Source organism: Rhinolophus sinicus, chromosome X (assembly GCF_036562045.2).
Source record: "Rhinolophus sinicus isolate RSC01 chromosome X, ASM3656204v1, whole genome shotgun sequence".
Taxonomy (NCBI): domain Eukaryota; kingdom Metazoa; phylum Chordata; class Mammalia; order Chiroptera; family Rhinolophidae; genus Rhinolophus; species Rhinolophus sinicus.
In genome coordinates, this window is record NC_133768.1 from 49,774,216 (window position 1) to 49,800,965 (window position 26,750).

General features: G+C 37.2%; 1 protein-coding gene across 2 annotated transcripts in view; it reads left to right on the top strand.

The window, feature by feature from the left end:
* The first annotated feature begins 813 nt into the window (after positions 1–813).
* Positions 814–26,750, top strand: part of SH3BGRL (SH3 domain binding glutamate rich protein like) — a 136,957-nt gene continuing 111,020 nt past the window's right edge. The window contains exon 1 of one of the 2 annotated variants that reach the window (XM_074323575.1): positions 814–1,067. Coding sequence is in view for 1 of the 2 variants with exons in the window: in XM_019717549.2 (XP_019573108.1) it covers positions 1,023–1,067 (45 nt within the window). In the remaining variant the exon portion in view is untranslated. The remainder of the gene's footprint in view (positions 1,068–26,750) is intronic. The other variant, XM_019717549.2, reaches the window with a different exon arrangement.

Here is a 26,750-nt window from a genome sequence, read left to right on the forward strand (position 1 = left end):
TAATCTGGAAATTTGAAATTAGTCTGAAGTATATAGTCCTTCTCTGGACACTATCAATTGTTTGCTGGTTTTCCCTAGAGTTACAAATAATCATTTGCTTTCTCTGTTCTCTTGTTCTCTGTTCTCTCATTTCAGCATCTCCTGCAACATAGGATCCAAATTCAGTTAGTTAAAAAGCAAACAATACAAAACACAACAAAAATAATTCACTCTTACATTGTATTTTCAAAACTTCTTTTTTGTTTGCGATTTCTTCCTCCATTCTTGAGTTTGTCAATCAGTCCTCCTGCGAATTCTCACAGAAGCAGGATTCCCTATCTTAACAAAAAGCAAAACTCAAAAAACAAAACAAAAAACAAAACCTAATCTTGTCGTTTCTGGGTTTATGGAAACCTGTAACTTTTTAAAACCTCTGTGGCATCCCTCAGTCCTTCACTGCCCACTTCCTGCCTCTAGCTAACATCAGAACAATCACTACATAACATATAGGAGTCTTAAAATAGACAAGGTTTTGAGAGCATGGGCTTTCTTACTAGTGTCTGTAGCTAACATAAAGCTTCCTCTTTCAAGGAAGATCTGTGTTCTTATTTGCACACAATTTCGAGCAGGAAGTTATACGCAGAACTTTTAATCTCCGTGGGAAAAGGTCCTTCATTCTAATTTAATTTAATTAAATGCTGCCCTTTTCTGTTTCTTTCTCTTCTCCCTCTTCTCGGGGAGGGAATAGTAAAAAAGAAATGTTTCAATAGATCTCGCGGTGCTATTCGAGACTCCCTATTAAAAAAAAATTAGAAATGATGCAAACGCGCCTGTGCCTTCCGGGATTTGGGGCTGCTACGGCCGTGCTCCAAGCCCAGTGAAAGCAGCCCAGGGAGGAGGCGGAGCTCTGGCGAGTTCCCCTTCCACCTTCCCCCACCCTTCTTTTCCAACCTCTGTTGGGCCCCTATCTCAATTCCAGCCTTTGCTGCAGCTGCTCTCCAGCCATTTGCAGGACTCAAACAACCGCAGCCACTGTTCCCAGGATGGTGATCCGTGTGTATATTGCATCTTCCTCTGGCTCTACCGCGGTAAGGAGGGTGGGGAGCCCACCTTTGTTGTTTTCCTACATACCAGTCTTCTGGTGCTGCAGAAACGTTAAATTGCAGAAGTTCGTCAGGCAGCTTCTCTTTCAGAAGACACTCCCACCCACCGCCCTTCTTCCCTTGTTTCCCTTTGTTGCATCGATTTCATTTTGCCATGGAGTTTAGCTTTGTTTGCCTTACGACATTAGGGCCAGGTTTCTTCTTTAAAGGAAAAATAAAACTACCGAGTTTTGGTAGATGAGAGATGGTGGTATAGGCAGCGTCTTTAGGGTCTTTACTAGTCAAGTAAAATCACACACTGGTGAATTTCAAGAGTGCGACATTTGACATATGTGCTCTAGTTACTGAGGTGAGGGCGGGAGTGCACATCTGCAAAGGATGTAAAACATGCTCTAATGAGAATTGAGTGGAGGCCAACGGAGGCATTGCAATTATTTTCAGAGAGTAAGACTCCTGTAATCAAAGAGTTATTTTGCAAGTCTGTAGGAGAGGGTGTTTAACTTCAGCCTAAAGAATCTGTTAGAACAAGACAAAATGGGTGGGGAAGTTGGGAACAATGATACAAAGTTATTGGTTTTAAAAAAAATGACAAGGGACCTGTTTTTTTCCCCCTCCCGTATTGTTCCTTATTTTGACTTTTTCTTTTCTATCAAAAGATTTTACTTCTAACAGTTTCTCACTCTTCAAATACATCGAGAAATGGAACTAAGGAGTGGCTTCTTGTACAGTGGCAGACTGGACTTGCTGTCTCTTCAACTGATAGGACAGCCCCCACTCACATGCTCTTAATTTATAATAATTTTTCAGCAGCTGTGGGTAGCAAAAGGATAAACTGAGGTGAAAGATGAGTGTATATCCATGATAAATGAAAGTACCATATCTCTTTTTCATAACTTAAGAGAAAAGCCAACAGTGGCAAGAGCAGATGTGTGGGTTTAAGATGTGGGATCAAGGAACCCTCTCCCTTCTGAGCTTTATAGCAGGTACTTTTCTATTTTTTTTGTTTTTCTTTGGTTTATTTACCCCCTAAGAGAGTTTGGAGTAGAACTGAAGGTTATGTGAAATCACAAGACCCTTGAACCTTGAACTTTGTCTTCTCTTGGCATCACGTGTGGGTGTGTTTAGACAGTTTTGAAATAGAAAACTTAACCTTACATTTTTTGAGCAAGTTTACGTTGACATAAAAGGAAGTTTTTTTATTGCCTTTGAACCTCACTTTATGAGCTTCTTGCCTTATTATTTTCCATATATATTAAATCTGCTATTTCACAGTAATGTTTGAATTGCTCCGAGTCTTAAGTCCAATATGATGATTGTAAAATTTTAAAGACCAGCTCAATACCATTAGTTAAACCCTTAATTAGATTGAACAGATCAGGAAGAAGTTAGTTTCACTTTGGGTGATATGCAGTTTCAATACTGCTATTTATTCTTTGCTTTCTTGCTCTTCTACCTCTCCCCCAAAAGCAGATTCAAGAATAAACTCCTTTCAGAATTTGTATTCAAGTATGAACAACTATACCTCTCCCTTTGTTAAGACTTAAGTTTCTAAGAGCCTTAAACATGGCTGCTGTCTCCTATTATGCCCATTTTTAGACTCCATTGTTGAAGACTATGCAAATAGGAAATCTTTATGCTACTTGTGTTTTGTTTCAATTTTATTTTCTTACGGGTAATTAGAGATTTGTCTGTTGTTGCAGTAATTATACTTCTGATGAACCAGTTATCAAAAATTCTTATTTTATTATTATCTTACAGTACTTTTAAAGAATGCTAGAACAGTATAAAGTGAGTGTACTTCAGGAAGAGATCCTTTATACCATAAATGGGGACACTTTACTTTGCAATACTTAGGGTTTTCCTTTAAAATTGATGCCATGTTATTTTTAAGATCTGGTTTAGAAATTTTACTCCAAACATTGTAATGGGAACCCAACAAGTGCACAAAGTGAGCTACTCCTCTAAGTGACTAAGTGTAGTTCTTGGAAGAACATTTAAAAGACAGCTTTTGGTTTTGGGTTGGAAATCTCTGACTGTTTTCTGACTCTTCCTAATAGTTGTCATAAAACAACCAATATTAGATGTTTTATCAGGCAAGGTAGGATATATGAGAATTGCAAGACAATATTAACTTACATTGTCCTTTTCTCAAGATGCCCTGTCCCTCATAGCCTGATTAAAAAAAAAATGTTTTCAAGTTTGTAGTCAACTTTGCCCCAATATAGCACTTGCTTCTTAAAAGTTTAGAAATGAAAGCAAGTATGTTGATTTTTGAAATGGATTTCTTGATAGTAGCCATAATAATGATAGTAGAAATACTTAAGTGTGTTAGGTACTATTTCATTTTTTTTCTTGACAATTGCTAGTCTTATGAATTAGGCACTATGCTTATCTCTATTTTTAAGTAGAGATAGGAAATATAGGTTCAGAGAGATTAAACAGCTTTCTCAAGGTCACATAACTAGTAAGCCACAGAGCTTGAATCTAATACAAGTTGTTTGAATGCAAAAAATGTGTTTAACCACCAAGAAATACATCCTCCCAGTGATACTTTATAGCTAGGAGGCGTGAGGAGATAAATGTCAATATGAGGTGAGAAGTATGGAAAATAATAAATCTTTTAAATGGAAGAATTGCCTGGGTATATACATATAGGGGAACAGAAAAAAAGAACTAGTGTGAAAGAGGGATAGTATGTCTAAAGGTGAATGTCAGTAAGTGGGTTAAATGACTTTTCACTCAAGGCTAGGCAGATAGAAAAGACCTGCACATTTGGAACTGGTCTTTTATAGGTCAAGGTATGAAAAATTTAGGTCTTAATACTGTTTCTTTTTATGGAAACAATTTAGCAGGAGTGCAACTTCTAAGTTGTCTTGTCTATAAGAAGTGATTTCTGCTTGTTCAGAACTGTTCATGCATGTCGTTACCCACTGTAACACAGTAGTATACAGCATATTTTTCTTTCTTGAGATTGCAACGCCCTGTAAATATACTTTTAATGGAAAAGGAACAGTAAGCACAGAGCATATATAGCTTAATCAATTTCAATAACTTTTAACAAAAATCAACATTGGCCTTTGGTCAGAATTGCTAGAGTGATGATAGCTTGTTTTTCGTTTTTTTTTTTTTTTTTGGTTTTAACTGGTTTGGGAGTTTTCTTCTCATACTTCTTTCCCTCAGCTCTATAATGATATCCATTCCATGGTCTCTGTGCATTCTAGGTGTGCTTGGTGTAGAAATTTTAAGGCTATAGTATATAGATAATTTTTGAGTATTTTATTTATGGAATAACATATAAAATGATCTCTTTTATGATTGCTAAAACATAAAAGTTGTAGCTTGGATTGTCCACATAGCACATTAAATATATGTAATTTTCCTCTATGGCAGTATTCAGTGCACACGTTATAAAAACAAGTGAATAAAATGAACACTTATTATAGCCAATGCATGAGTCACTAGTCACAGTATTTTCTTCATTTGGATAATATGAGTATAGAACAACAGTTCATCTATATGATTCTCAAGTAATTGCATCTTAAGTAATGGGGTATTTTTGCTGCTCTGTTTCTGTATAAATCGAACATTGATTTGATGTATCCTGTGGTCTTTGTTATAGCTTCCAAGGTTTGTTTGAATGCTGTTTAAAGCTATTCATAAACTACTTAGAAGAGCAAAATCAGAAACTATTCATCAGGTGACTGGACATGCTTTTTGGATGCTCTAAACAGTGGAAAATGGGCAGCTTTTACATGGCAAACACAGGAACTCAAGATCAGTATCTTCAACTTGCCCCCTATTTGATGACTGATTTCCTAAATGTCACAGCAACAATGGCAAAGCCTTGGGAATAATTTGGCCCAACTTAAAGAAGCTTGGGAAACAGTTATTTAAAAAGGTATTTAAAAGTCAAATTGTTGTAGAGACAAAAGTATTGTTGAAGCTTAGTAAAAGATTCACAATCTGGTAGGAGAGAAGGATAAAATGGACTCAATTTTAGCTCAAAGACTGGTTACTCTTTTGAGGAAGGGTTTTGATCAACAAACCTTAAGGTCAATCTTCTCCCTGGTTGGCCTGGAAAAAAAAATTGAAGCCCCAGACACAATCAGGTCGAATGTTCTAATTCTCTGTAGTTAATCTCTAAATTCTTTTCAAAAATATATATTGTGCAATCAAACATGTCTTTTACAGGAATATTTTCTGATTTAATTGAACTATCAAATGTGGATGTTATATTTCATTTCTTCCTGATAAACAGAATGAGGATCTGTTCCTGGCACATTTTCTTTCAGTTCTACTTTGTAGCCCACCAGGAGGCCTTTTAAAGCTGGTACTTAATTACTTCCTCCAATCCAGACCAAAATTAAATAAAATGTACATTGAGAGAGGAGGGACAACTCATTTGTGATGAATGTTTTTAGTAATATGAGAGGCAAAGCTGACTTTTTACACTTGATCAGTAGGGAAGAATTCTAAGCAAAGGAATTATTTTCTAGCCCAGAGTCCCTCACATTTTGGCTTTATTAGATTGTTTGAAATGTTGTAGATTGCCAGAACATCAGACAAAAATCAAATACAAGTTTAAAAAATAGCATGACAAATTCAAAGATTGTATGTTTAAAAGCATTCAGTGTCAGTGTCATTAGATTTTTTTTTCTGTTATTACCCTTTTGTTAACATGACTAGTCAAGATTTGACTGGTAATAGTAAAGACTAATATTTATTTATGCATCATATATGTCAGGCATTGTGCCCAGTGCTTTACATACATTATCTCAATTAGTTTAATCATTACAACACTCTGAGGTAAGTACTATAATATTATTAGGATTATTTTATGTAATTAGAGGTGCTAGCTCTAAGACCCAGAAACATTAGGTACATTGCTCAAGATTAAGGATCTACAAATGGTAAAACTGTGATTAGAACCCAGGTTTTTCTGACTCCACAACCCACTCCTAAGCACTGTGTTGTTTACACATCCTCTTAGTGTATAGGCATTGAACAGAGATAATGTTAATAGTACACTAAAATCTTGTCATATAATTAGGAATTTATAATTGCCATTTAAGACTGCATGATTTCTGAAAAGAAAGAAAAAGACTGGATAATGCCTAACCAAGCAAATCTGTCTTTATCCATAATCTGCATGTGAGAGTTAGGTGAGAGTGGGGGAAGTAGGGGTTAGTAGCACCGTTTTCATGTATGATTCAGTTTTTTAAAAATAAAATTGCCTAACCAAGGGCACATTTTTAAATAGCATTTGTTCCACATATTGAACTTTTATGTCTTTGACTCTCCCTTGAAAAATGCTTTTGTGTGGCTATACCAACATAATTAAAAGGTGGCTTTTTATGATTTTATAAATTTTCTAAATTCATCAGGAAGGCAGTACTGCTCTACTCTTTGAGTTCTGTCCCTTTGGCTTAGTCCTTTCTGGAAATGAGACCCTATCAAAGAATAGGAGTGGAAGCAAACCTTTTTGCTTAGGGGATTTCCAACAGTTAGTCAAGACAAGTTGAACTGTTATAATATGAGAAAAATTTGTCTGTTTCACCACTACCACTCAGCCAATTGTTTCATCATAAGTGCAGTATATTTCTCAAAGTTAAAATTGTAGCAGTACAGAAACAGTCTCATAGATACAGAAAACAAACTGATGGTTGCCAGAAGTGGGGAATAGGGAGCTGGATGAAAAAGGTGAAGGGATTAAGAAATACAAATTGGTAGTTACAAAATATGTGTTGTCATGGGGATGTAAAGTGAAGCATAGGGAATATAATCAACAATGTTGCAACAACTATGTATAGTGCCAGGTGGGTACTAGACTAATCAGGGGGATCACTGCATAAATTACCTGAATGTCTAACCACTATGCTGTATACCTGAAACTAGTACAAAATAATATTGAATGTCAACTGTAACTGAGAAAAATAACTAAAAATTAAATACAATAAATTTAGAAAAAATTGTAACACTAAATATATATATTTTAGTAGCTGTATGATATCAGAAACCATTCTATCCAGTGTAATATTTCAAAGTTGATTTAGAGGGAAGATGAGCATAGACAATTACTTAACATGTTAAAAATATGACAAATATCTCACTTTAATTTCTCATGCAAGCAATGTGTAAGCTTTAGTTGTTAATGATAAGGGCTAGCATTCATTGAGCACTTAAAATGTGCCAGGCATAGTGGTAAGAACTTTATATGTATTATATCATTTAATTCTAGAGACAACTCAGTGAAGTCAGTACTCTTATTATGCCTATTTTTATAGAGGAGAAAACAAGCTCAGAGAGCTAACAATGATAGAGAGCTAGCAAAACACTCCCCAGATTTGTCTGATTCCAGAGCCCATGAGTCTAACCCCTATGCTATTTTTGACTCCTGATTGATATTTACTAATTACTCACCACGCACGGGGCTCTGAAACTAATTTAAAATCATTGCAAAATTGCTTTTCTGATGAACTTGGAAAATTATGAAAAGTACTTCTTAATTGATTGATAGCAGTACCAAGAATAATTCTATTGACCTGTTACATCATGTAGAGTATGTAGCATTCTTCAGACCAGAAAATTAAAGTCACAATGGCTCAGTATATACTATTAGTTAGAATGCAGAACTTGTACCTTTATCCCAGTAAGAAAATTACCTTGTGTAAGGCAGTCTAACTAAAAGTAGATAAAGACAAATTGTTTTTGGAAAGGATTTTAAGCTTTGAGCTAGAGCAAGTAGCTTCAGAGTGATATATGGGTTATTGGCTGTTGCCTCTGTGATTTGAGTAGGTCACTAAAGCTCTGCTGCTCATCACCCTCACAAGTGGAATATAAATTACATAAAGTGAAGAGTATCATGGAAGAAAGCTTTTACAAGTTTTGTTATTGGAAATCCATTACTGAAGATTATGGAATCTGATATCACACTTTCAGAAACTTAAACGTAACTGGTCTTGTGTATCAACTAAATATTTTGAAGTCAAAAGAGGCAGGGGTTGGGAGTAAAACTTTTTCAGTGAATTTCTACTTAAAAAAGAAAAGTGTTCAATTTAAATCTCTTCTGAGCAATGCTGAGAGGATAATCAGGGTTGAGTTTTAAAGGGAATAAGTAGGAAATTTAACAAGATGAAGAATAAGGCCAATTCTATACCAGACTCAGAATTTATACTTTTGATTTTTCAAAAAGAGGCTATTAAAAGGCAAGTACAAAAAACATTGAGGAAAGTGTGACTGAACATTTACTTATTGTCCAGTTGCATTAGGACTTATGATTAGTTTTGAAGTTGAAATTGAAGAATGATTTTTGATTGGTATGTGTTTGTATCCCCTTAGAAACTGTATGGTTATGGTCAGGCTCTGCATAAGGGGGCTTAAGAGAGGGATATATATATATATATATATATATATTTATTTACATCTATATATATTTACATCTATATATATGTGTGTGTGTATATATATGTGTGTGTATATATATATATATATATATATATATATACATATATATATATATATACTATATATATATGTATATACTTATATATATATAGTATATATATAATTTGGTCAGACTCTACTAAAAGGTTGACTTTGAGAACTAAAACAACATATCCCAGGGGATCCTTCCACTGCCCAAATGTCAAGGACTGCTTGGGAGAAGTCCTATCAGCCACACAGCATTGTGTGTAACTTCAAAAGTCAGTGACTCTACGGGGATATGAAAGTCAGTTTGGGGAATATAATCAATAATGTTGTAAAGATTTTGTACGGAATCCGATGGACACTTGTCTTATTAGGGAGACCACTTCAGGGACAGTGTATGTCATACAGGGTGTCATGCGGGGTCTCTGGTCCCGCTCCCCACATAAGAATGCAGGACATGGTGAGGCCAAAAAGGAACACCCACGGAACCATAGATAGGGGAGTCATACCACTGTAGTCTCACTGGCGGCCGGGTTGGAGACACAGGAAGCAGGAGCCACACTATCTGTAACCTGCTGTCCACTTCTCTGCAATCTGCAACCCTCATTCCGCTGTGCTAACTGCAGTCCGCGCTTGCCAGCCACCATCTTCTTGCTAGCCCCGATTTGCTGCTAGCGTAGCCACAGCAGTTATATTAGTGGCCAATGGCTCACTGGTTACAGCTGATGGCCAACTAGCCACAGCTGATCGCCATCCAATCACAGTTGATGGCCATTTACTACCTGAGCCAGCACCTTTCCACGTAAGGCCGAGAGCCTAGAAACTGCACTCCTGGCTCTGTCCCCACAGTGTAGATGCCTGATCACTGTGCTATACACCTGAAGCTGAAGCTGAATAATAATGAATGTCACAAGAATATATATATATATATATATATATATATATATATATATATATATATATATATTCACAAGAAGTGGAGTACAGCATTAGGAATAGAGACAGTGGAAATGAAACAACTGTATGCGATGTCGGAGGGGTAGTAGATTGGGGGAGGGGAGTTATCACTTTGTGAGGGGTATAAATGGTAAATGTCTAACTGTTACATTGGTTTGTACACCTGAAACTAATAAAAAAAATCAGTGACTCTACGTTTGTATTTCTTGAAAAGTGAGGTACCATGTGATGCTTTAAAACACAAAACATCTAACACAGTCTTATCTAAATAATCTATGTCTAGATGTCCAAGTGGATTTACTGTAAATCAAAATCTAATTACTTTTTGAAAATCACTTATTTATAGAGACTGATTTGATTTTCTTCACTGCATGATGTGGTTGGTTAGAGAAGTATTAGAATTGTTCGTTTAGGTTAATGTTTCTAAGAACTTGTCCATTTCTACTAGGTTATTGAATTTGGTGGCATATAGTCCTTCATAGTATTCTTGGATGATCCTTTTTGTTTCTTCGGTGTCCGTGATAACTTCCCCTTTTTCAGTCGGATTTTGTTAATTAGTGTCATCTCTCTTTGTATCTTTGTGAGTCTAGCCAAGGGTTTGTCAATTTTGTTAATCTTTTCAAAGAACCAGCTCTTTGTGATATTATTTTATTGTATTGTCTTTTTGTTCTCTATTTCATTTAGTTCTGCTCTGATTTTTGTTATTTCCTTTCTTCTGCTGACCTGAGGTTTCATTTGTTCTTTTTCTTCTAGTTCTTTAAGGTGTAACGAGGTTATTTATTTGGGAGTTTTCTTGTTTCTTGAGATAGGCCTGTAATGATATAAATTTCCCTCTTAAAACTCCTTTCGCTGCATCCCAAAAATTTTGGTAGGATGTATTTTCATTGTCATTTGTTTCTATGTATCTTTTGATCTCCTCTAATTTCTTCTTTGACGCAGTTGTTCTTTGAAAATATGTTGTTTAATCTCCATGTATTTGTGTTTTTTCCTGCTTCTTTTTGTAGTTAATATCAAATTTCAAAGCCTTGTGATCAGAGAATAGGCTGGGTATGATTTCAATCTTCTTAAATTTGCTGAGGCTGATTTTATGTCCCAATATATGGTCTATCCTTGAGACTGTTCCATGTACACTAGAAAAAAAAGTATAGTCTGATGTTTTAGGATGAAGTGCTCTTATGTATGTCAATGTTGTCCATTTCATCTAATGTGTCATTTAGGGCTGCTATTTCGTCATTTATTTTCTGTTTAGATGATCTATCCATAGATATCAATGATGTATTTAAGTCCCCTATTATAATTGTGTTTTGGTCAATTTCTTCCTTTAGTTCTGTTAGTAGTTGCTTTGTATTTTTTCGTACTCCCTGATTGGGGGCCTAAATATTGATGACTCTTATGTTTTCTTGTTGTATAGTCCCCTTTACTATTATGAAATGTCCATCTTTGTCTCTTGTTACCTTTTTCACCCTGAAGTCTGTTTCATCTGATATCAGTATGGCTACACCTGATTTTCTCTGGATACCATTTGCTTGGAGTGTCAATTTCCACCTTTTCACTTTGAGTCTATGCTTGTCCTTGTAGCTGAGATGTGTCTCTTGGAGACAGCATATGGTTGGGTTTAGTTTTTTGATCCAATCTGCTACTCTGTGCCTTTTTATTGGTGAGTTCAGTCCATTTACATTTAGGGTGATTATTGATATGTGAGGATTTCCTGTCATTCTATCTTTAGTTTTCTGGTAAGGCTGTGTCTCCATTGTTTCTTTGCCTTTTTGTTGTTGTCTATTATTTCTGTGTGGTGATCTTCTGTGATATTTCCCTCTGTTTCTTCTTTTGTTACAGTATATATTTCAGTTCTGGATTTTTTTTTGGGTGGTTACCCTTACGTCTATATAAAAGCAAGTTAGATATTTAGAGTATTCTATTTTCATCAGCACACTCCATTGCCATATTCCGGTTCAGTCCTTTATTCCCCCCCCCCTTTTTTGTTGTTGACACAAATTGTCCCTGTTGATGGTGTTCAAAGAGCTTCCTTTAGTATTTATTGCAGTGCAGGTCGTGTATTTGAATACTCTCTCCTTCCTCTGTATGTCTGGAAAGGTCTTTCTTCCTCCTTCATATCTAAAGGATATCTTTGCTTCATATCTAAAGGATATCTTTGCTGGATATATTATTCTTGGCTCATATTTCCTCTCTTTCAATAGTTTGAATATTTGGTTCCACTCCCTCCTGGCTTGTAGAGCTTCTGCTGAAAAATCTGATGATAATCTAATGGGCTTTCCTTTGTAGGTTACCGTCTTCTTTTCCCTGGCTTCCTTTAGGATTCTTTCTTTATCATTGATTTTAGACAGTTTGAATACAATGTGCCTTGGAGAAGGCCTTTGGGATTGAGGTAATTAGGTGTTCTATTTGCTTCTTGGATTCGAAGATCCAGTTCTGTCCACAAGTTTGGGAAGTTCTCATGGACAATTTGTTTGAATATATTCTCTGTTTCCTTCTCTCTTTCTTCTCTGCCTGGTATGCCCATTATTCTTATATTGCTCTTTCTGATGGAGTCAGGAAGTTCTTGTAGAGTTCTTTAATTTCTTTTAAGTCTCAAGTCTCTTCTTTCATCCATGTCATTTCCAGGTTTCTATCTTCCATGTCACTGATTCTTTCCTCCATCTTGTCATCTCTGGTATCTAAGCTTGCTATTTCATTCTTAATTTCTTCTATTGAGTTCTTTTTTTTAATCTCCAGAAATTCTATTTCGTTCTTTTTTAAAATTCCATCTCTTTCATAAAATGCTAGTGTTTTTCTTTGATTGTGTCTGAGTTCATTAATGTGCCTTTCTGTGTTTTCTTGCATCTCGTTGAGTTTTTTCAGAGCTGCAATCTTGAATTCTCTGTCATTTTAGTCACATATTTCCATATCTTTAAGTTCCTTTTCTGGAGACTTTTCACTTTCTTTCTGAGCTGTCTTGTTGCCTTGGTTATTCATGCCAATTACTGATTTATTATTTCTCTTTCTCGACATCTACAGGATTGGCCTCTACAACACGTTGATTGGAAGAGGTCTTACTTTTGTTTTCCAGTGCTTGTTGGTAGAATGTTGTATTTTCTCTCTGACTGCAGCCTTTTTTCCTCTCTCACACGGTAGTGCTATGTTTTCTCTGCACTATTCCAGCTTGTCACACAATGGCGGATTCCATGGGAGGCGGGCTTCTCCTCTGTTAGTAGTTCGCCTGGGTCACAGGGTGCAGTGTCTCTGTGGGTATGTGGAGATCTTTTGAAGTTTCAAAGCTTTTCCTGAACCAGATTCAGTGCCTGTATGTTTCAGCAGTTCTGTTTACTCCTGCTGGGATCCGCCCAGATAGGTGGGGACAGTAGTGGGGTGAGTTGTGAGAGGTGGCTCATAGCAATGGCGGCGACCACCCCCACAGCCAGTCCTACTTCCACAGCTCCCTCCCCTTTTTTGGAACTAGTTGTGCTACGAATCTGTGTCTGTGGTCTACAGTTCTCAGAACAGCAAATATTCTGTTCTTTTGATATGATAGTACTACTGTTCCGCTTCTAGCACCGGGCAGGTGGGGGCGGGGCGAGCTCTGGGAGGATAGGGTGGGGGTGGCTATTCTCAATGCCTAAGGCTTCCATTCTCTGAGGAAGTGAGGGCTTAAACCACCATTTTCAGCCTTCTTCTCTCAGTCTTTTCTCTGAGGTCTCTGTCGTGAGCGTTGTGTTCAGCCGTGTTATATGCTGTCCCCTCAACCCTGTGGGCCATAAACGGAGCCCTAGCAGTCCGAGTTCTTCCATCTCCTGCAGCTGCTGTAGTTCCAGGATGAAACGAGCTCGGAGCACTGAGCTAAGTCTGCGTCCTGTGCCCGCAGGGCTCCGTCTCTTCACTTCTCCTCTCCCTCCTCCCCCGCTGGTGCGATTCGCCCACCTTTAGGTGAATTCAGTAGTGGGCCTCTTCGTGTTCCCTGTCTGCTGTGCAGGGCGTCCTTTTTGGAGTTATAGTTGTTCGATAAGTTGTAAATTCCAGGGGAGATTTACAGAGGCTCACCTCACGCTGCCATTTTGATGATGTCTCATCAAATTTTTTATAATGTTGCTTTAGTGGGCGAAAACAACTATATCTAGATAGAAAGGAAATAGAAAAAATTAGTCTTTATTGTGATTAATGGCACTTGTTATTAAAAAACTCAGAGTATAACACTGGAAGTCTCTTCTCCATTGCAAATAAATGGGTTTTGGTCTTTTCCATTTTTATAAGTATCAAACATACTGAAAATAAAATATTAGAAGCATCTTGGTAGGAGGGATCATAGGAGGTCATAGAGTCCATCCACATAAGGATTGTCTGTGAACTGTTCCAGAAAGATGGTAATCAATTTTCTTTTAGTAAACTGTCCAAAGAGGAAATATAAAACCGCCCTTGGTAATAGACTCTGGCACTAAGATTGTCTGGAAATGTGGGTGACCAATGAAGGATCTTTTTTACCTCTTTTTGTGTAGCGAAGAGGGAGATCAGATTTTTGAAACCATGGAAGCAAAGGAAGTAAAGCACTATACAATATGTAGAGATATACCAGTTTTCAATTATATATCTATATATCTATATCTATATCTATATCTATATCTATATCTATATCTATATCTATATCTCCAAAATATCTGCTGATAAAATATTTGACTCTTTTGCAGGGTGGGGGGCAAAGTCTTTGTCCTGAAAGAGCTTACAACCTACCTTGTTTTGGAAAGCTTAAAATAGGTCTGCTGATTTTTTATCTTTTTCTTCTGCCTCCCCTTTTAGGAAGCATGCTGGGTATTGTTCATGCCTGTAGATAGTGTACGCTGAGATCGTGCCATTAGGGAATATTCTCATATATTGTATATTTCATGAGGCTTGTGATTTATTGAAATTAAACTAATCACAAAATCAGCATTTTTTAAAATTATAAAGTCAATAATTCCTTGAAGCACAAGTGTTGGGTATTGTTCATTTATAATAGTTGGTAGTGTTATTCATGAAGAAAATCATATGTTATGGCTAATGTAAGACCTAGGACAATGCCTTTGAAAGTTTCAGCTTCCAGAAAAATATCTTGTTGTAAAATTATGAATTATACTGCTTACCATTGTAGAGAAAACACAGCTGTTTCAGAACTCTGAATTGAAGGCTGTGGCTTCTTAATGTTGTTTAATAGTAATTTGTTGGAATCTTTTCCATTGTTAGTGTACTAATTAACAAAGGGGCCCTCGATTGGGGAACAAACTCCTTACGGTTATAAGTTAATCTCTACACTTTCTTTCCCATCTGTAAAATCAAAGAAATGATCTTATCCTTATTTCCCATGAATGTTAGATTTTTAAAATATTTTTATTATTAGTTTGAAGTGTACAAAACAATGCAATAGTTAGACATTTTTCACCCCTCCTAACAAAGTGGTAACCCCCTACCCCCAGTCTATTGCTCCTCTGACTTTATATATATATATATATATATATATATATATATATATATATATATATATATATATATTTACAATTCCATTGACTCTATTCCCTATGCTATACTCCGTATCCTGTGACTATATATATATATATATATATATATATATATATATATATATATATGACATACAATATTATTCAGCTTCAGGTGTACAGTGCAGGCATCTACACTGTCCATGAAGTGGTCTCCCTAATAAGACCCATCTAACACCCTATAAAATCTTTACAACATTATTGATTAGATTTCCCAAACTATCTTTCATATCCTTGTGGCAATATTGTAGTGACCAATTTTTGCTGTCTAATCCCTTCCCCCTCTTCCTCATCCCCACCCCTCTACCATCTAGCAACCATCAGTTTTTCCTCTATATCTCTTGAGACTATTTCTGTTTACTTTGCTCATTTATTCAGTTCTTTAGATTCCATGTATAAGTGATATCATATAGTATTTGTCTTTCTCCCTCTGATTTATTCCACTTAGCATAATGTTCTCTATGTCCATCCATATCATTGCAAATGGGAAGATTTCATTCTTCTTTATAGCCGAGTAATACTCCATTGTATAAATGTACCACAGTTTCTTAATCCATTCGTCTACTGATGAGCATTTTGGTTGTCTCCAAGTTTTGGCTATTGTAAATAGTACTACAATAAACATAGGTGTGCATATATTTTTTCGAATTAGCATCTTAGATTTCTCTGGATAGATACCTAAGTGTGGAATTGTTGGGTCATAAGGTAGTTCCATTTCCAGTTTTTTGAGAAACCTCCATACTGTTTTCCATAGTGACTGCAACAATCTGCAATCCCTCCAACAGTGCACCTGGTTCCCTTTTCTCCACAATCTCACCAGCACTTGTTGTTTGTTGATTTATTGATGATAGCCATTCTGACTGGAGTGAGGTGGTTTCTCATCTTGGTTTTTATTTGCATTTCTCTAATGATTAGTGAGGTTGAGCATTTTTTCATATGTCTGTTGGCCATCTGAATGTCCTCTTTAGAGAAATGTCTGTTCATGATGTCCTCTGCCCATTTTTCTTTTTTTTTTTTTTAATTTTATTTTATTAAATTTATTGGGGTGACAATTGTTAGTAAAATTACATAGATTTCAGGTGTACAATTCTGTATTACATCATCTATAAATCCCATTGTGTGTTCATCACCCAGAGTCAGTTCTCCTTCCATCACCATATATTCGATCCCCCTTACCCTCATCTCCCACCCCCCACCCCCCGCCCCCCTTACCCATTGGCAACCATTAACTATTGTCTGTGTCTATGAGTTTCTGTTTTTCATTTGTTTGTCTTGTTCTTTTGTTGTTTATGGTTTATATACCACATATCAGTGAAATCACATGGTTCTCTGCTTTTTCTGTCTGACTTGTTTCGCTCAGCATTACTCTCTCAAGATCCATCCATGTTGTCACAAATGTTCCTATATCATCTTTTCTTACTGCCGAATAGTATTCCATTGTGTATATATACCACAACTTCTTTATCCATTCATCTATCGAAGGACATTTTGGTTGTTTCCATGTCTTGGCCACCGTAAACAAAGCTGCAATGAACATTGGAGCACACGTGTCTTTATCTCTAAATGTTTTCAGATTTTTTGGGTAGATACCCAGGAGAGGGATTGCTGGGTCATATGGCAATTCTATTCGTAATTCTTTGAGGAACCTCCACACTGCCTTTCATAACCTCTGCCCATTTTTCAATTGGGTTTTTTTTCGTTTTTTTGGAGTTGAGTTGAATGAGTTTTTTAAAATAAATTTTGAATATTAAACCCTTATTGGATTTATCATTGACAAATATCTTATCCCATTCAGTAGGCTGCCTTTCTGTTTTATGGATGATTTCCTTGTTGTGAAAAAACTTTTAAGTTTGATGTAATCCCATATGTTTATTTTTTCTTTTACTTCCCTTGTCCGAGGGGATATATTGGTAAAAATATTACTCAGAATAATGTCTGCAAATTTACTCCCTATGTATTCTTCTAGGAGTTTTATGGTTTTGGGTCTTACACATAAGTCTTTAATCCATTTTGAATTTGTTCTTGTATATGGTGTAAGGAGCTGGTCCAGTTTCATTTTTTCTTTTTGCATGTGTCAGTCCAGTTTTCCCAGCACCCTTTATTAAATAGACTGTCTTTACCCCAATGTAAATTCGTTCTTCCCTTGCCATAAATGACCATATATAAATGGATTTATTTGTGGGGTCTCTGTTCTGTTCCATTGATCTATGTATCTATTTTTATGCCAGTACAATACTGTTTTGATTACCATAGTCTTGTTGTATGATTTGATGTCAGGTAATGTGATACCTCCCACTTTGTTCTTATTTCTTAAGATTGCTGTGGCTATTCAGGCTCTTTTATGGTTCCATATAAATTTTAGGATGATAGATTCCATAGCTGAGAAAAATGTCCTTGGTAGTTTGATAGGTATTGTGTTAAATCTATATATTGCCTTAGGTAATATTGACATTTTAACTGTATTAATTCTTCCTGTCCCTGAACATGGTATGTATTTCCATTTATTAGTATTTTGATTTCTTTTTTCAGTGTTATAACTTTCTGAGTACAGGTCTTTTACTTCCTTGGTTAAATTTATTCCTAGGTGTTTTATTGTTTTTGAAGCAATTGTAAATGGGATTGATTTCTTGATTTCTCCTTGTGCTAGTTTATTATTGGTGTATACAAATGCAACTGATTTCTGAATATTAATTTTGTATCCTGCTACTTTACTAAATTCACTTATCAGTTCTAATAGTTTTTTGGTGGGGTCTTTGGGTTTCTCCAGATATAGTATCATGTCATCTGCATACAAAGACAATTTTACTTCTTTCTTTCCAATTTGGATACCTTCTATGTCTTTTTCTTGTCTGATTGCTGTGGTTAGAACTTCCATAACTATGTTGAATAAAAGTGGTGAAAGTGGGCAGCCTTGTCTTGTTCCTGATCTTAAGGGGAATGGTTTTAGTTTTCCCCAATTGAGTATGATGTTATCTGTGGGTTTATCATATATGGCCTTTATTATGTTGAGATATGGTCCCTCTGTTCCCACTTTGCTAAGAGGTTTCATCATAAATGGATGCTGGATTTTGTCAAATGCTTTTTGTGCATCTATTGATATGATCATATGATTTTTATTTCTCATTTTGTTAATGTGGTGTATTATGTTAATTGATTTGTGAATATTGAACTAACGTTGCATGCCAGGAATGAATCCCAGTTGATTATGGTGTATGATCTTTTTAATGTCTTGCTGAATTTGATTTGCTAGTATTTTTTTGAGCATTTTTGTGTCTATGTTCATTAGGGATATTGGCCTGTAGTTTTCTTTTTTTGTAATGTCTTTGTCTGGTTTTGGGATCAGAGTAATGGTGGCCTCATAAAATGTGCTTCAGAACCTTCTCTCTTCCTGGAGTTTTTGGAATAATTTGAGGAGAATAGGTGTTAATTCTGTTTTGAATGTTTTATAAAATTCACCTGTGACGATCTCTGGTCCAGGAATTTTGCTTGTTGAGGCCTTGTTGATTACTGATTCAATTTATTTGGTAGTAATTGGTCTGTTCAGAATTTCTGTTTCTTCTTGATTCAGTCTTGGAAGATTTTATGCTTCTAGAAATTTATCCATTTCTTCCAGATTGTCTAATTTGTTGGCATATAGTTGCTCATAGTATTTTCTTAAAATTTTCTGTATTTCTGTGGTATCTGTTGTCACTTCTCCTCTTTCATTTCCGATTTTATTAAGTTGGATCCTCTCTTTTTCTTCGTAAGTCTGGCTAAGAGTTTGTCAATTTTGTTTATCTTTTCAAAAAAACCAGCTCTTGGTTTCATTGATCTTTTGTATTGTTTTTTTTGTTTCTATTTCACTTATTTCTTCTCTGATCTTTATTATTTCCTTCCTTGTACTCCCTTTGGGCTGTTTTTGCTGTTCTTTTACCAGTTCCTTTAGGTGTAAAGATAGCCTGTTGATTTTAGATTTTTCTTGTTTCTAGAGATATGCCTGCATTCAAATATGTTCTGGATCCCTTGTTCCTTCCCTCCTCCTTCTGGTATTCCTTTGATGCACATGTTGTTGCCCTTGATGTTGTCCCACGTGTCTCTTAAACTATTTTCATTGTTTTTTGTTCTTTTTTCTTTTTGTTGTTCTGATTGGGTATATTCTGCTATCTTGTCTTCTAAATCGCTAATCTGATCCTCTGCTTCATTTAATCTACTGGTGATTCTTTTGAGTGTGTTCTTCATTTCAGTTATTGTATTCTTTAGTTCTAACTGGTTGTTTTTATGATTTCTCCATCTTTCTTTATGTCCTCATTATGTTCTTTACGCATCATTATTATCAGTGTTCTAAACTCTGTCTCTGATAGGTTAGATACCTCTGTTTCATTTAGTTTCATTTCAAGAGGTTTCTTCTGATCTTTAATTTGGGACATGTTTCTTTGTTTCCTCATTCTCCTGTCACTCTGTGATTACTTTAATGTATTAGTTAGCTCACCTATGTCTCTCAGTCAATACTGGGTGGTCTTATGTAGTACGTGTTTTATATTTGGATCACACAGTCTCCCTATTCTCCTGTCCTGTGTGTCCCAGAGGTATTGCTGTTGTAGTTGATCTTTACTTGCTTGTCTGGGGGTGGGATTGACCCTCAGGCTGATTAGCTGGGAGAATAAGCTCTGCTCACAACGTATGAGCTGCTGTGTGGAGGTTGATCCCCTCAGAGGAGGCTTGGCCCCTGCGGGCTCTTGTGCCTGTGTAAAATTTCCTTTCAGAGTACCGCTTGTAGGTTCAACCAGGTAGGACTCTGGTTTGGTCTGTCAGTGGCCTTTGGGTGTAAGTTCTGGTGTCTCTTGGGTTGCGCTCCTATGCAAGGCTGTTTCAGTCCTGTCTGTTACTGGGCCGTGGCTACCTGGTAGGTGCCTCAAAGCTGTATGCCATTGGCTGCTACCCATGCTGGACCTGGAGTCATGAGGTGAGGTGGTCTCTGTGAATTGAGGCTGGCTTCCGCCAGTATTGGTCCTGAAGAAGTTTAGTAAAAGGCTCAGAGTCCCTTAGGCCTGTTGTCACCTTAAAGTTGCCCATAAGTTCCAACTATTAAAAGAGTCTCTTTAGGAGCATGTGTCTGGCTGTTTGACCTAGTGTTGGGGGTGCCCTCGGGGATGTGGCACTAGCTGGGCAGGATGGAATTCAAGTGGTTATGAGACATGAGTGGTAGTTTTTGAGATGTTAATGCAGATCCAGGTCTTACACCAATATCTGACCTGTGACCCCTTTGTACAGCATCCCAAGGACACTACAGCCAGCCTCCACCTCAATATCACAGATTCCCAAGAGCTGCCCCTGAGTGTCTGTGGTGCAGGTTTTGGGTCACTGAACACCATGAAGATAGCCCCCGGGCTTTGTGGACTGTCTGCTGTTGTAAAAAAAAACTTTTCCACAGTTTGTGGGGGTGGATTCAGTCACCCAGGCAAGCACAGTGCCCTTTGCAATGCAGCTGTAGGTGGGCAAGGTGATGTTACAGGTGAATAAAGGCTGTGGTCAGTGATTTCTACAAATTCGGTGTAGTCTCAGCTCTTGGACCAGTGTAGGCCCTTGTCCACTTTGCAAAACAAAAACAAGGCAAGGCAAACCAACAACACCAAAAAACAAACACAGCCCCACAAAAACTTGATAAACAATGATCAGACAGGAGAAACAAAAATATGTAACAGAAACAAAAGCAGCAGAACAAGATGGAAAAACAGTAACCAAAACAATAACAAGACAAACCCGGCAAACTACAACAACAAAAAGAAAACAGATGAAAGAAAAAGAAGAAATAAGAACAGAAAAGATGAATGAGAAAGAAAAGATAAAGAAAGAAAAAGAAAAAGGGAAAAATGGAAATAGTAATAATAATGAAAAAGGGGTGTGAGGAAGAAAAAAGAGAAGGAGTAAAAGAAAAAAAAACCCAACAACAACAACAACAAAATTAATAAAAGAAATAAGCAACATAAAAAGTAAAGAAATAAGAATAAAAAAGACTCTCTGCCCACTTTAATCTGCAGGCCCTTTGCTCAGCAATAGAGAGTCTCCGGGTAACTGCACCAGTTGTGTTGAGGAGAAGGACCCAGCAACTCGTATGCTGGCCGCCCTCTCAGACTCACGTGAGCTGTCCGCAATTGGCTGTCGTGTGGTCTGGGGGTGTGCTCACCACCAAAAAGCCCCACAGGTTGCTGCTGCAAAAACCCTCTATGGCCTGTGGAGGTGGGGGCCAGGCACCAGGGCCCAGGGTGTGTCCAGCAATGCAGCTCTAGGTGGGCAGGGCAGGCCCCCAAGGCACCACAGGGTGTGGTCAGTGGCCCCCACCAAGTCCCAGCAGCATGCGTTCTGCACCGGCAAGCAGCCCACATAAACGTTCCATGAATGCCTTGGCCAGAAAGTGCCACTGCGCAGCTCTGGCCCAACACGCAAGAAGACTCTCAGTCTCTGCCTGTTGCAATCAGCAGGTTAGGAAGAGCAGCCCAACAGCCAGTCACCACCCTGGCATTGTGGAACAATCCTTATGTAGAGCTGCAACCCAAGCGAATGTTAGATTTTTAAAAATGTGATCCATAGCAACTACTTTGAATTCCTTTGAGGATTACATCATACAACTGGTAGTGTTAGGTGAGCTTATTGATATCTTCCCTGGAATTTACAATGAATTTAACAACTGTGATTCCACAAGGGACTCCCTGTGCAGCAAACAGGCATGATTAAGAGGCACACAACTAAAACATCCAATGGTGGGCAAATTGGGCGAGGGGGGTGGGGTGGAGGAGGGTAAGGGAAAGTGCGGAGACGCGGGCGGTGGGGGCTCAGGAGCAGACCGAAGCTTGGACCTTGGAGTTCCCTGCATTCCGGAGCTACCACAATCACTGGAGAGGGAAGAATTCAGACTGAGTAGTGCTCCGCTTATGGCCCACAGTCCCGCCTGAGGGATCAACATATAACATGGCTGAACCCAACGCTCACGGCAGAGACCTCCGAGCAAAGACTGAGAGAAGAAGGGTGAAAACGGTGGTTTAAGCCTTCACTGCCAAGCAGAGGACAGAAGGCGTAGGCACTGAGCCTAGCTGCCCCCTTCCTTCCCTCCCAGAGCATGCCCCACCGACACCCTCCTAGTTCTAGAAGCAGACAGTAGCAATGTCGTATCAAAAGAACAGAATAATTGCAGTTCTGACATCTGCAGCCCACAGACACAGACTTGCAGCCCAACTAGTTCCGGCGAAGGGGAGGGAAACTTGGGTGCAGTACTGGCTGTGCTGGTGGTCACCAACATTACTTTGGGCCTCCTCTCACAACCCACCCCACTCCTGTCCCACCTGAACTATCTGGGCAGATCCCTGCGGGAGTAAACAGAGCCGCAGAAACTCACAGGCACTGAAACTGGTGCAGGAAGAGCTTTGGAACTTCACAATCTCTCCACAACCCCCCATGGAGGTGGTGCCCTGTTACCCAGGAGACCTGTTCGCTGAGGAGAAGCCTGCCTTCCAGAGAATCCCCACATTGTGTGAGAAGCCTGAATACTGCAGAGACAACATAACACCACACCGTGAGAGATAATAAAAGAATGCAGCAGGAGAGAAAATAAAATACCCTACCAACAGCTACTGGAAAAAAAACGAAAGAGCTCTTCCTACCAACCTGTTACAGAACCCACTCCTGTAGATGCCTAGGAAGAGAAATAAGCATTCGTTAATTTCCACAAATAACCAAGGTAGCAAGACAGCTCAGAAAGAAAATGAAAAGTCTCCAGAAAATGAACTTAAAGACATGGAAATATGTGACTTAAGTGACAGAGAATTCAACATTGTGTTCTTAACAAACTCAATCATATGCAAGAAAACACAGACAGGAAGTTTAATGAACTCAGAAACACAATCAAAGAACAAAATGAACATTTTACCAAAGATATTGAAATTTAAAAAATGAACCAAATAGAATTTCTGGAGATTAATAACTCAATAAAATAAATAAAGAATGAAATAGCCAACTTAGGTAGTAGAGATGACCAGATGGAGGAAAGAATCAGTGACATCAAAGATAGAAACCTGGAAATGACACAGATGAAAGGAGAGACTTGAGAGTTAAAAGGAATGAAAGAACTCTACAAGAACTTTCGGACTCCATCAGAAAGAGCAATATAAGAATAATGGGCATACCAGAAGGAGAAAAAAGGGAGAAGGGAACAGAGAGTACTTTCGAACAAATAGTTGACGAAACTTCCCAAACTTTTGGAAAGAACTGGATCCTCGAATCCAAGAAATGAATAGAACACCCAATTACCTCAACCCCAACAGTACTTCTCCATGCCACGCTGTATTGAAGCTGTCAAAAATTAACGACAAAGAAAGGATCCTCAAGGCACCTAGGGAAAAGATGGTAACCTACAAAGGAAAGCCAATTAGATTATCATCAGATTTTTCAGCAGAAACTGTACAAGCCAGGAGTGAGTGGACTCACATATTCTAACTATTGAAAGAGAGAAATTATGAGTAAAGAATAATATACCCAGCAAAGATATCCTTTAGATGTGAAGGAGGAATAAAGACCTTTCCAGACATACAGAGGCTGAGGGAATTTTCTAACGTACGACCTGCACTACAAGACATAATGAAGGAAGACATTCGACCAGCATACATAGGGATAATCTGTGACAATAAAAACATAAAATGGGGCTGAGTAAAGGTCTGAACCTGCATGAGGGAATGGAGAATGTAAGCATCCTGAAGAAATTAGACTACTCTAAGTGTGAAAGTTTTTTGTTTTTTTTACATAAACGTAATGGTAAAGACTCAGAAACAATCCAGAAGTGAAAAATATAACCTAAAAAAAGAAGAAGTAGAGGGAAAAATCATAGAATATTACCACAGTGAAATAATAGCAACAAAAAGGCAAATAGACAATAGAGTCACAGTCCTACCAGAAAACCAAAGATAAAATGATAGGACATTCTCATATAACAATAATCATCCTAAATGAAAATGGACTTAACTCATCTATAAAATGGCAGAGTAGCAGATTGGATCAAAAAAACTAAACCCAACCAGATGCTGCCTCCAAGAGACACATCTCAGCTACAAGGACAAATATAGATAGAGTCAAAGTGAAAGGGTAGAAACTGACACTTCAAGTAAATGGTAACCGGAGAAAAGCAGGTATAGCCATGCTGATATCAGATGAAACAGACTTCAGGATAAAAAATGTAACAAGAGACAAAGATGGAACATTTCATAATGATAAAGGGAGCTACACAACATTCAGAAGACATAACAGTCATCAATATTTATACCCTCAATCAGGGAGCACCAAAATATACCCAGCAACTACTAACAGAACTAAAGGGAGAAATTGATCAGAACATCATTATAGTAAGGGACCTAAATACATCATTGACAGCTATGGATAGATCATCCAAACAGAAAATAAATAATGAAATAGCAGCCGTAAATGACACAATAGATGAAATGGACATAATTGACATTTATAGAATACTTCATCCTGGAGCACCAGACTATACATTCTTTTCTAGTACACATGGAACATTCTCAAGGACAGACCATATATTGGGACACAAAACTAGCCTCAGAAAATTTAAGAAGGTTGAAATAATCTAAAACATATTCTCTGATCACAGGGCTTTGAAATTGGGTATGAAATGCAAAAGGAAAGCAGGGAAAACTACAAACATATGGATATTAAACAACATACTCTTAAAGAATGAATGGGTCACATAGAAATAAGAGGAGAGCTCAACAGATACATAGAAACAAATGAGAATGAAAATACATCCTACCAAAATGTTTGGGATGCAGCAAAAGCAGTTTTAGGAGGGAAATTTATATCATTACGAGCCTATATCAAGAAACAAGAAAAATCGCAGATAAATAACCTCATGTTACGTTTTCAAGAAGTAATAAAAGAAGAACAAATGTAACCCAAAGTCAGTAGAAGGAAGGAACTAATAAAAATCAGAGCAGAGCTCAAATAGAAAACAAAAAGACAATAAAAAATTTAATGCATCAAAGAGCTGGTTCTTTGAAAAGATTAATAAAATTGACAAACCCTTGTCTAGATGCACTAAGATAAAAAGAGAAAAGACACAAATGAACAAAATCAGAAATGAAAGAGGCGAAGTTATCACGGATGCCACAGAAATACAGAGGACCATCCAAAAGTACTATGAAGGATTTTATGCCACCAAATTCGATAACCTATCAGAAATGGACATGTACTTAAAAACATATAGCCATCCGAGGGTGAATCACAAAGAATTGGATAGTCTAAACAGACCAATCAAAAGTAAGGAAATTGAATCAGTGATCCGCAAACTTCCCAAAAGCAAAAGTTCAGGATCAGATGGCTTCACTAGTGAATTCTACCAAACATTCAAAGAGGATCTAATACCTCTCCTACTCAAACTGTTCCAGAAAATTGAAGAGTAGACAATACTCCCTAACTCATTTTTTGAGGCCAACATTGCCCTGATACCAACACCCAGTAAGGATAACACCAAAGGAAAATTACAGACCTATATCTCTGATATTCAAACAAAATTCTGGAAAATTGAGTGTAACAATGCATTAAAAAAATTATACATCATAACCAAATGGGGTTCATCCAAGAGGTACAAGGATGGCAACATATGCAAATCAATCAATGTGGTACACCACATAAAGGACAAAAATCATACTATTATATCAATTGATGCAAAAAAAGCATTTGATAAGATACAGCATCCATTTATGATGAAAACACTGTAATAAAATAGGTATGGAAGGAAAGTGCCTCAACATAACAAAAGGCCATATGTGACAGACCCTCAGGTAATATCATAATTAACGTTGAAAAACTGAAGACTTTTGCTCTATGATCAGGAACACCACAGGGATGTCACTTATAAACTCTGCATTTCAACATACTATAATATTGGAAATCCTAGCCAGAGCAATCAGCAACAGAAAGGAATAAAAGGCATCCACATAGGGAATGAAGAAGTTAAATTGTCACTTTTTCCAGGTGACATGATGGTATTTATAGATATCCCTAAAGACTCCACCAAAAAGCTATTAGGAACAGTAAATGAATACAGTAAAGTTGCTGGCTACAAAATCATTCAAAAGTCCATTGCATTCTTATATACTAATAACGAAGCCTCAGAAAAAGAAGTAAAAAAATTCCTTTCGCAATTGCAACAAAAAGAATAAAATACCTATGAATGGACTTAACCAATGATGTGAAAGTCCTGTACACTGAAACTATCAGACATTTTTAAAAAATAAATTGAAGAAGACACAAAGAAATGGAAAAACATTCCATGTTCATTGATTGGAACAATAAACATAGTTGAGATGGCCATATTTCTCAAAGTAATGTACAGATTTAATGAAATCCCCATCAAAATCCCAATGACATTTTTTAAAAGAAATAGAACAAAAAATCATCAGATTTTTATGGAACCACAAAAGACCCTGAATAGCAAACACAATCCTAAGAAAAAAGAACAATGCTGGAGTTATGCTCCCTGACGTCAGCCTGTACTACAGGGCAACAATAATCAAAACAGTATGGTATTGGCAGAAAAACAGACACAGAGACCAATGGCCTAGAGTTGAGATCCCAGAAATAAACCCACATAAATATGGACAGGTAATTTTCGACAAAGGAGCGAAAAACATGCAATGGAGAAAAGACAGCCTCTTCAATAAATGGTGCTGGAAGAATTGGAAAGCCACATGCAAAAGAATGAAACTAGACTGCTATCTGTCAC